General features: G+C 39.9%; 1 protein-coding gene across 3 annotated transcripts in view; it reads left to right on the top strand.

Annotated features, from left to right (window-relative positions):
• slc36a1 (solute carrier family 36 member 1) overlaps positions 1-11327 on the top strand; it is a 28936-nt gene continuing 17609 nt past the window's right edge. The window contains exons 1-7 of one of the 3 annotated variants that reach the window (XM_019884058.1): positions 1-196; positions 4868-4975; positions 8630-8744; positions 8827-8917; positions 9563-9651; positions 10978-11067; positions 11192-11276. In XM_019884058.1, the coding sequence (XP_019739617.1) occupies positions 4942-4975; positions 8630-8744; positions 8827-8917; positions 9563-9651; positions 10978-11067; positions 11192-11276 (504 nt within the window). In that variant the 5' untranslated portion in view covers positions 1-196; positions 4868-4941. The remainder of the gene's footprint in view (positions 197-4867; positions 4976-8629; positions 8745-8826; positions 8918-9562; positions 9652-10977; positions 11068-11191; positions 11277-11327) is intronic. The other 2 variants (XM_019884057.1, XM_019884055.1) reach the window with 2 other exon arrangements.

Raw genomic sequence — 11327 nt, 5'->3', positions numbered from 1 at the left:
TCCGTGTTCGTGTCACGTGACCCCTCGGCTCTGTTCTGGCCGACTTTCGGTGGCATCCGAGCAAGGGCAGACAGTTAACTCACTCGGATTTGTAACCACACACGACGACAATATGAGCACCAAAGCTCTTCGGATACGTTAGCGCACACCGCAGAAGCACCCAGTGACGACAGAGAAGACGTCTTCTTTTACCGAGGTAATAAAACCAAAAGATATTCTGTGTGGCGCTCCGTGTTGACGGTCAAAAGGATGGCTAACGTCGGCTAGCAATGGTGATTTGTTTTTTTTGCTGTTGTTTCACTATTTTAGGGCTGTCATGGGCGTAATTCGCGCGGTTATCTTGTCGCTTACACGTAACACTTCGTCACTAATCCTATTTTTAGAACCTCTGCGTCGGGCTTTATGTGATTCGTGGCTAATGGTTGTCACGGTTCGGTGGCAGAGTCTGCATTGGGTCGATGTAGCCACCTCCAGGGCAAAGCACTCAAATTTGAGCTGGTCGTTGGAGTATTCCTGGCCTGGTCACATTAGAGCCCTCACCCTCGGGAGAAGCAAACATTTGGTGCCCCCGTGACCGATAGTATCTTTTGTCGAGAACATTGTCGTCAGTGCATTTCTGCATTACATTATGTCCTAGTTATCGTTCAAGAAAAGGGGGGAAACAAAGAAACGTAGACAATTTCGAAAAAAAAAAAATCTAACATTGTTTTTTCGGATCGAACAAAATACTGAAAAATGCATCGATTTGTCTGAAATTCATACAAGTTCAAGTCCCTGTCTGAACTATAAACGTGTTTTAAGTGGCTGTTGTGTGATGGTGAATAAGAAAATTTAATAAAATCGATACAGAATAAATGCAAATTGGTCAGCAGTATTAATTTGGGAAAACAAAAACAAATGAAACAACTTGTAACCTCTCTGCTTCATTTTGGCTTGTTGGAAGACTTTACATATTGAGATAAGAGAGACAGATAAGTTTAAGACAGAAGCAATGCAGTCACAGTCCACTTGTTCATCATTTTTTTCATGAAACATGAAAAGTTGAAGAGGATAAAGCCACAGATTTGTTTGGTGTCCTGTAATCTGCTCTGTGTTTTGCTACAATTTAGTTATTTATTGTAATACAGATTAATGTGTTTGTTTGTTTGTTCGAAAACATGGGAAGAGGACCTTCAAAAAATTGTCACCTATTAAATTGCAATATGGAAGGAGTGGGGGATCTCAACTAGATTATTTTTTGAAATCGCTCAACTATAGTTTAAATGACGGCATAATCTCGGTTCTTAACATGTCTCTGTTGTGGTTGTGAGTTGGTTTGGGCTGGGCTGGTATTAAAAATTCAATTAAAGCAAACAATGATGACAAGCAAGTTGTTTGTCATGAGTAAACGGCCCCAGGCTGCAAACGTATTCCTTTTGGATCTGCAGTCAGGGATGAGAAAATTAACCCATAAACGGTGATTTTAAAAAAGTTCACATTATCCTTACAAATTTTCTTTATTTTACCTGATATAGGAATTTAATTGCACTGAAATTAATTGAAATACAAATAATTTGTCCCAGGACATTTTTTTAAATGTGATAATCGATTAAAGAAAATAATTCAAATGTTTTTTTATAAAGTGAAATAGTAACTGTACATACTGTGTTGGATGCATTGTGTGTTTGACTGACTGCAACCGTGGCTCTACTTGCCAGCCTGCAAGTGCATTCCAGTATTGCAGCCCTGGTATTCACAGGGGATAGGGACCGCGCCGGACGGCAAATAATGATTTTTCCTAAAGTATCTCACTAACTAACTCCTAATAGTGATTTAACTTGTGAGAAATTTATACAGGTAACTGCGTACAGTAATAGTGTGGTGCTTGGGAGTCAGAGTGATGAGAGGGAGAAGAAGAGTTTTAATTCAGAATATGAAAAAAGATAGAGGTGGGTCGAGTAGGGCTGGACAGTTAATCCAAATGTAATTATGATTTTTAAAATTTTGGCTTCTCTCGATCATAAAAACATAAGAATAGTTGGAGCACACCACCCTGAACACTGTGTTGGTTTCCGCAAGCGTTTGACATGTACATTACGCTGTTGTTCCAGAGCTGTGCTTTAAGCCGTTTGACACCCCTGGTGGGAATTTGCACACATCTTCGAATCTGCATTCGGCTGTAGACAGTCGTAACTGAAGATTTATGTCGTCACTCTGACGTCACAGACTGATGTTCTTCTGTGTTCATGAGAGACAGCATGGATCCTTGCAAAACTGTTGGTTATAACCATTCCCCGGGTGCTTTTTGCTCACTTATTTTTGTAAACATCATAATTACACCTCATCGAAGAGCACAGGCGAAAGAGGCCTTTAAAGGTTGGCTCTTTACCCCCAGATTACCAGAGGTGGTAATGTCAGTGAATTTTGCCGGCCCCTCATTCGTCAGTGGCTGAGCCACCTGACCGTCATCGTCAGTCCGTGTTGCAACTCCGCCACGAACTGCACTTGTGTCCCTGCTGCTTGCCCACAAACTGTTCGCATGATGCGTCGTTTCTTTTTGTTCCTCCTCCCGGATGACTTGGCGACAGCACGAGCACATGGCACGCGCGATCCCAACTCTGCACACAGTTTTCATGTGAAGTCACTGAAAAAAGTCGCTTTTTTTTTTTTTTTTAATTAAATAAAAATGAATTACATGTTGACCATCTTGATAATAATGAGTCGTTCGGAAAGTCAGACAAATGCGCCTATACACCTTCTTACCGCACACCACCGTCAGTTTCAACGTATCACAGGTGCATGTGTGGCTAAGTAAAGAAAAGCGAGAGTGTCAAGCCTCCTCGTACACATTCATTACTTTGAAAAATAAAACAGAAAAACGTCAACATTTACATATTTACTTCTCTATCCTGTTTAAATATTTGCTTTTGTTATTTGAGCAAGGCCGGCCATTCATGTGGAAGACTGAATAACCAACACTGTCCTGCTGATTTGGTTCATGTTAGCAAGCAAGACAGCAGAAAAATACATCTCAGCTGAACACAATTCTAAACCCTTATTTATTAATGTATCCATTTATTATTCGTATTCTTATTTTATTCTATTGGATTTTATTTTCTCTATTATTTTTTATTTTTATCTTGACTGACTTGGCTGATTTTCACACCTTGTCTACACATAGCTGAGTGTTTTGCAAACGGTCGGTATTGTTCAGCGTTTTGTCCTGTCATCCACTCATCCTCAGTGTGTTTTTCATTGAAAACAAATGTTTTGGAACACTCCGGACGAAGTGGGGATTTGCCGGTATTTCCTGATCTCTGTCTGGCTTTGGACAGTCATAACTGGAGATTTGCATATTTTTGGACCATCCGTCAGCCAGTCGATCACTCTGTCGTGCGGCTCCGACACAAGCTGCATGTGTGTTCCTGCAACACAAACTGTTTCCTCAATGCACGTTTTCTTTTTGTTCCGTCTTCGCGACGACCGTACGTGCGTGTGACATGCACTCTCCCAGCTCCAAACTTTGTATTCTCGTGACCTATGATAATTTGTTGTTAGAAAAGTTAGAGAAAAAACTTTTCACACACCCTCACATCAGTGTCAAGATGTCACAGGTTGATGCGCCCTGTATATGAGGGAGAGGGAGAGAGTGAAAGAGAGACTGATGAAATATTTGTTCGACTCAGCCCGAATCGCAACGCTAGGTAAAGAGTGATTTTCTTTTTCTGGTTAAAATAAAAGTACACTGTACACCCAGGTTTAATACTTTTTAACAAGAATTCAAGTCACAAATTCACTTAAGATGTTGGCAATTTGGCAAACAAGGCATCCTAGATGTATTTAAAACCCATGTGCTGCAGTCGATGTAAATAAGTTTATATAACGCAACATACAATTTTACAAAAATTGTAAAAGTATTATTCCTGAATATTTATTTTACTTTCAACCACTCGACATGTTCGGTGGCATCAGTGCTATACATACACATATAGTTCTTATTTTTTTCTTTGTATTTTTGCCCTCTATGGACAATAAAAGCGGTATTGTGCTATGACCAAAACATAAATATAAATCTATATAAATAAAACATGAATTGGAATATTTCATATCACACAATTTTTATGCTTTGTCTTTGATTTAAAGATGACAATACGCAAAAATCTACAAAAATTGTAGAAATTGTAACACATGGGTAAATTACTTGGGATCCAACTTTCCAAGTGGTGCTTGAGTATTTACCGGTACCAAGCAAGCGATACCACTCGCACTTTTGACATATAAAGTTTATATTTACAGTGCCGTGAACAAGTATTTGCCCCCTTCCTGATTTCTGTTCTTTGCATATTAAGCACACACAAATATTTCAGTTCATCAAACCAGTTTTAATATCACACAGAGACAACCCAGTAAAATACAAATGGAGTTTCTAAATGCCAATTTAATTCATTTACACACACACACACACACACACACACACACACACACACACACACACACACACACACACACACACACAAAATCAAACCTACCCGTCCAGGGGGCAAGTACTATTCCACAGCATGGAAACCAATGACAGAAACCTGTAATTTGAAAGAAAAACCTTTTGTTTATTTCTGACAAAAGGCAGAACAGTCACAGTTTGAAAGAAAGACCTTTCGTTTATTTCTGACAAAAGGCAGAACAGTCACAGTATTTACTGTGCACACTTTCTGGTCTTGTAATTTCATTTGCAATGAAGCAGGTTCTTTTGAAGTATCCTATCCAGCCCCAAGCCAAAGCATTGGGTGTAATTGTGTATTTAGTCCTTATTTAATGCCAAGGTGGTCAGTAAAGAGCTCGTCGACGTATTGTTTGTTGGTGTGAAATACATTTGTCTTCTTCCTTGCAGTCAAGCGACGTCCATGCTGCAACCGCTGACGTATAGTTTTTAGCACCCAAGAGGCCGTGAGACGCACCGCCAACATGATGTCCTCCAGCGATGATGTTCGAGGGGAAGGTATGAAAAATGATTTTAATTGTCTTTGGTGTTTAACCCAAAAAATTAAGGTCATTTCATTTTGATTTGATTGACCAGGGCTTGGGAATTTCTCCATTGTGAGACTATTAAAGGTTTTCTTATTATCTTTTCCTGACTCGAATTAAGGCAGAGGTGGTACCATCCTGACCTCGTACCATGATGTGCTTGTATTCTGTAAATTCAGGAAACATAGTTTAAGTTGAAAGTTCCAATAAGAAAATGACTATTGTCATCTAGAAGCATTCATTTATTAAAACTCGCATAGGAGAATGATGGACTCAGCTTGTCTGGTGGGGCCACTTTTGTTTTGAGACAGAATTTTAAGCACCCATCAAGCGCTATGTGGTCCATGTCGACTTGTGCTGCAATAGCACGCTGCACTGTCCTCCATTTAAAAAAACAAAAACAAAAAACATTTCTTAAACGATCAATCCAAATGATATTATTTTAGTTTTTGTCACGTTATTAGTTGCGTGTCTTTGCGAATGACCATCACCGCATGTCTTTTGAATGTGTCCAGCCTGTAGTGGGTTGATTGCTGTCTCACGAGGGAAATGTGTCCAGCCTGTAGTGGGTTGATTGCTGTCTCTCAAGGGCAGCGGGTGCCTGCCGTGTTAGGGCCCAGTGCTTGTGGCATAAATAACAGTGGATGGCTTCCTTCGTATGCCCGAGCCAGGTAAATTGATTTAGTCATTGCTTGTCAAAGCCACTGGCTCGTGTGTTTTTAAGGTGATATGGAAAGAGGAATAAAAAAAGAAAAGAAGGTTTCAATCATGTATACGTTAACTTTGCGTTGTAATGAAATTTACTTTTGTTCGTTTAACTGATGAGGAGATTGCTTTTGTTTTTGTGAAAAACCGAATTGTGTTTGATGATACAAAAAGTTGTTTAAAAGTAAGACATTTAATTGTCATTGTTCACATAAACCTTTACATTACTGGTACAGTAGTTTGTGACCAGGCTAAAAATTGGAGGCAAATTTGTCTTAAGCGTCTAATTTTTGAGATGCTTTCAAGTATTTTATTTAATTGAAGTACAATGTGTTTGTGTGAAGACTACATCATGTTTGTGTTATGTAATTTTGAGTGGTGACTAAATTATGTTCAGTGTTTTAAAAATTTTCGTTATACTGGTGGAAGACTAAATCGTCTTTGATCAAAATTGCCTGCTTGTTTCAATGAACACTCTGGTCTTTGATGTTGACAAAACGATGTACTGTACATTAGCCTTCTTACACACTCAAAATTGTCTGTGGTCTTTACAAAATGTGTGCTATGTTGAATGAAGAGCCTAAATTGTCTTCTTGACGAGCGCAAATAAACACAGAGTGGAGCAAAACTGGTATTTGTTGGTAAAATGATCACGCCATAGGCAGCAAACGATGACCAGATAGGACTGACCATATGGTTATTGCAACAATGCCCAAGGCCCCTCCGTTTGTAAACAGACTTGTCTGTTAACATGCAGGGTGCGGTCATGTTGGATTTGTATTCACTCCAACTCCCATATTGACTTGACTTTACCCTGTTAGTACAGTGTAAGATGTTGGAGTTCATGTTGACCGTGTATATTAAAAAAAAAAAAAAAAAAGAAAACGGGTGTTACTTGTGTGAAAGCCGCCTCCCTGAGTAATGTGGACCAGGTCCACGGACACGTTGGACTCATTATGTAATCTTTGTAGATAGTCGCTCTCGCTTTGACGTCTTTAGATAACACTCTCCTGGGAATGGAAGATAATATTGAAACTGTGTGGAATTTGGACGTGAACGTTCCATTACGGAAGAGAGATATTTTGTGGGTGTCCCTAGAGAAAAGCCTGACACTGCCTTGTTAACGTGAGGAAGTTCAGACCAGTCATGCATCCTTACAAGCCCACGGTGGCGTGCTATACTGTATGTAACGCTTGCCTACCAAGGGTGACCTTTAATCAATGTTGGCTTTATTTTTAGGCTATGTTGGCATGACAAGCACCACAACTACTTTTGCTCTCCAAATTCATTTTTTCATGAAAACAGACAAAAACAACAACAAAAAAAAAAGCCTTTGTTTTTGACTCGTTCTATACAAGATTGCCGTTCGCTTTAATTACTGATTCGAGGACCGATGGCGTTGATTATTTAAGGGCCGGGTTAAGTTATCGATTAAATGATACATCACAATATTCCTCACCCTAATTTAATAGCGATTCAGGTCGGGCCCGAGATAACTTTTGCACTGGTGCTACCAACTTTTTCATTTGATCACCGCCTTTTTCGGGGGCGATACAGCATGACCATATTTGCTGATGTGTAGTTGTCTCAATTGGCATACTCTAGTTTAGTATGATGTAAAGATTGACACTAACTGAAGATATGTCTGCATAATATTTTCATGTAACAACAACAAAAATAACTACCATTTGCAAATATTTTAATGTAACAACTTGTAGAACAACTGCGTGTGCACCCTCGTTCGTGCTACTTAAACTAAGTGGTAATGGCGTGGTGCCCTGATAGATTAAACTTGGGTGGAAATGAAGGAATGAGTGCAGAAATGTAATGTTTAGTGCATGCCAGTGTCATTGTGTGGGTACAGAGCGTGAGAGAAGTGTGTAATTGCTCATGCTTGCAGTTTAGAGGAAAACATTGCACTGGCCTGCGTGTCTAAGCAACTTTGCTGCTTGTCTTGTATGTAATTTGTGTGCTGTTTATACAGGTTTCACTGAAGCGTTTTTAAATTAAGAGCCTGTAAAAAAAAATAACCCCATAAAAAAGAAAGGACACCTGTGGTCATGTGACGATGTGTTTTGGGCCTTTGGTTCCCTTGAGCCATTAAGGTCACGAGTATACATCCTTCCTGCTGTTGCCAAAATGCGTAGTCATCTCTGTATCACATTCGTATCAGCCTGCACTCGCTTCCTCTTGTGCGTCAGTGTGCAGCCAAGTGTCACGTCTGAGCCGCAGACCGCGATGGGTCGTCAAATGCCTTCATCAGCATGTCTGTGTTAATGTTTTTGCCCCAATTTTATCCGTAAATAACACTGGGCTTCATTAAAAAAAAAAAAAAAAAAAGTTTAAACCAAGCAGCCAACAACAGGCAGTTGTGGAATCCAAATATCCCATTCGTTTTTTTCCCTATATGCTAATTTTTAATTTATTTATTTATCTTTTTAAGAAAGTGCAAGAAAACCTTTTTTTTCATACGAAATCTGATTTGTACAGTAGTAAAGCATATTAAAGCAGTGTAGCGTTAGAGTACGTGTACTTACTTACAATAATGAAGATAATGGCTTATTTTCTTACAGGATGACTCACTATTTTGCATTTTTATTTTTATGTCAACGGACAGTTCGTTCATGCACTTCATACATCTATATGATACACATCCACTCATGCTAAGTTGTAGGAGCTAGTAGTAACCAGCTAATAGCCTGGCAAAACAGCCTCCCCAAACAATAGCACAAGCGTGTATCAGGAAAAACTTAAGCATATGGGGCAAAATATATGGTACCACTGTCTGCAGTGTGAAAAACTGATGTAGAAAATATTTGGCATTTTTGTTTATTTTTTTTGATGCAGAGCAGTGTACTGAATTTAGAATACAGTAGACTACAGTGGATGTCCTGCTGAGGTTTATTTTCTCACCCTTCTGCAGGGTCTCTGTTCTCTGATCAGAACCCATCAGAACTGGATGCTCTGTGTCCTTCCCCTCCAGGACCCTCACGAACACAGCGTCACTACGAGAGGATCGGCACGCATACCGGAACATCGTACGTAGCCAAGTAGAAATGCCGAGAAGGCTTTGTTGTGTGATATAGAAAGCTACTGTGACTCTCTTTTACACTTGTGCAGTTTCTGTCAGACTCTGATCCACCTGCTGAAGGGCAACATTGGCACCGGGCTGCTGGGGCTGCCTTTGGCAGTCAAGAATGCAGGTCTTGTGGTGAGCCCCCTTTAAATTCTTTACTCAAAGACTGTTTCATATGAAATTCAGTAGGCATGTCTTACCTGAGTAGGGAAAACCTAGTTCACCAAACACAATTACTTCTGTTTTATTCTCAGCTAAATTCACAATATTAGATTTCAGACAATCTTTCACTTCTTTCAGTTATGAAAGGACTGTAATAAACCACTTTTAGATGTGAGCGGCATATATATTTGAGTATTATCCACAAAACAATGAAAGGAGATTTGGTATTTCCTTAAAATTGAACTGAGTGGCAATATATGCAAGGAAAACAAAGTACAGAGCCTTGGGGCACTCACTCCACAAGTAAGGAGTGTTTCAGCTGATGAAAAAGGGTCACCCAAAAAATGTCTTCCAGTAAGATGTGAACTGAACCATTCCGGAGCCGTGTCTTGAATTCCAGCATCTAATTCTAACCATGATGATGAAATCTCATGATCCACAGTATCAAAAGCTGCATTGACATCTAAAACACTGACAGCTCATTGACCAAAATGCATTGTTAAAAATAGATAATTAAAAAAATTTTAGATCTACCTCTGCCAATGTAGGGCTGTGTGATGCTTTTATGACATGATACGGAGTATTATTGAAAAACATCCCATGTGTTCTTGTGTCCAGCTGGGTCCGGTCAGCCTGCTGTGCATGGGTCTCATTGCGCTGCACTGTATGAGGGTGCTGGTCGACTGTTCCCACTACCTCAGTGCAAAGTAAACTCCGGTCTCACCTCATTTTCTTTTTGTGATCACACACTTGTTTTATTTTGTCTTTACACTCTACAGCTAATTTTAAGTGTAATTTGTCTTTGCTACAGGGCAATGATACGGCCTATCAAGGATACCTATTTTTGTCCTTAACTCAACTTAAAAGTGTGACACGACAACACCTTTCACACTGTGTTGATCCCAGTGGCGTTTGTTTCAATTTTAAACCCCACACCAAATTCTGTATGCCTGTTTACAAGGCAGCTTGCGACTACAGTTCACTGAAATGGATGTAAAATGGCGGTTGGATGTTGGCACCAGGGATGCCAGGGAAATGTGGCTGCTCTTACTGATGGGGGGAGGGAGAAAAATACTAAAACTAAAGTAATACAAAACCAGCTCAGGGTTAAAGGAGTACACTTGGTTATTTTTGACCTACTTCTTCACTTGTTTCTTCCCTCTGGAGTAAGGTTGTTATAGTTGATGAAAACATGAAATAAAGACAACTAAAATTGACAAAAAATTTTGTTTGCGAACTAAAATAAAAAGTAACTGAAATAATGTTCATGAAACAAATTCAAAATTTGAACATGTTCAAACTTTCTTTGCGACAGTAAAACCTCTTTGCGGCTGTTAAAATTGTTGTCGAATGTCTGGCGAACATCTTTGCGACCTTGAACGAACCCTGACGCAAACACTCAACAACTTTTGCTGCTCAGTGAGATACAGGCTTTGAGTGTCCTGTAATACACCTTGTATGCCAACGCTGAAATTGGATCCACAGTAACATAATTTTGGCTGCTCACCACGAATCAGGATGCCGTTGCGATTGGATTTGTCCAGAACTGAGTCTAGGCGCCTGGCGAGGGACAAGCAAACAGCCATAATTAAATTCAAACATGTCATTATTTCCGTAAAAGTTGGTTCTCTAGACTGCAAAAAAGAATGCTCTCTCCACTTGGTAAACACTGGCGCAGATAGCAAAGAAGACAAGATACACCAGCGTGCTGTAGCAGCAAGCTAACAGGTGTGATTACTCGGGGGGCCGTGTTGGAGACATCAAAGACAATGCCTGGGCATTGAGATTGTATCGTAACTTGATCGTTTCCAGAAGTGGGCAGTTTGCAAAATTTTGCTGGTGCGTCATTCGTCACCAGCCCGGGCACCCGTCCCTCACTGTCAGTCAAGCCGAAACAAACTGTAATCGTCAGTAAGTCAGTTGATTTTTGTGTATTTTAAAGGATTTTTAATGAATGAAAATTTTAGTTGTACTTATTTTGTTGGTTTTTGTTTCCATAAATGTCTTGTCAAAAGAAGGTTTTGCCATTTCAGGATGAACAGGCCGTCTCTGACGTACGGCGAGGCGGTCCAGTACAGCATGGAGAATGTTTCGTGGCTCAGGAGACACTCGCATTGGGGAAAGTAGGTTAAAAATGTGTATGCACTCTCCAGCATCATAAAATTACACAGCTGTTGCTATTATTGCAACCAATTTTACACCCGCTGTATAAGCCTACTATAATCCATGTGTGTCCTTTCCTTTTAGACGGACAGTCAACTTGTTTCTCATCATCACCCAGCTCGGCTTCTGCTGCGTTTACTTTGTCTTCCTGAGCGACAATGTCAAACAGGTAACACACACACACACACACACACACACACACACACACACACACCCACAC

The sequence above is a fragment of the Hippocampus comes genome, unplaced genomic scaffold (assembly GCF_001891065.2).
Source record: "Hippocampus comes isolate QL1 unplaced genomic scaffold, H_comes_QL1_v1.1 scaffold156, whole genome shotgun sequence".
Lineage (NCBI taxonomy): Eukaryota > Metazoa > Chordata > Actinopteri > Syngnathiformes > Syngnathidae > Hippocampus > Hippocampus comes.
The sequence above is the reverse complement of the archived record's forward strand: the minus strand, read 5'-3'. Positions and strand labels throughout refer to the sequence as shown.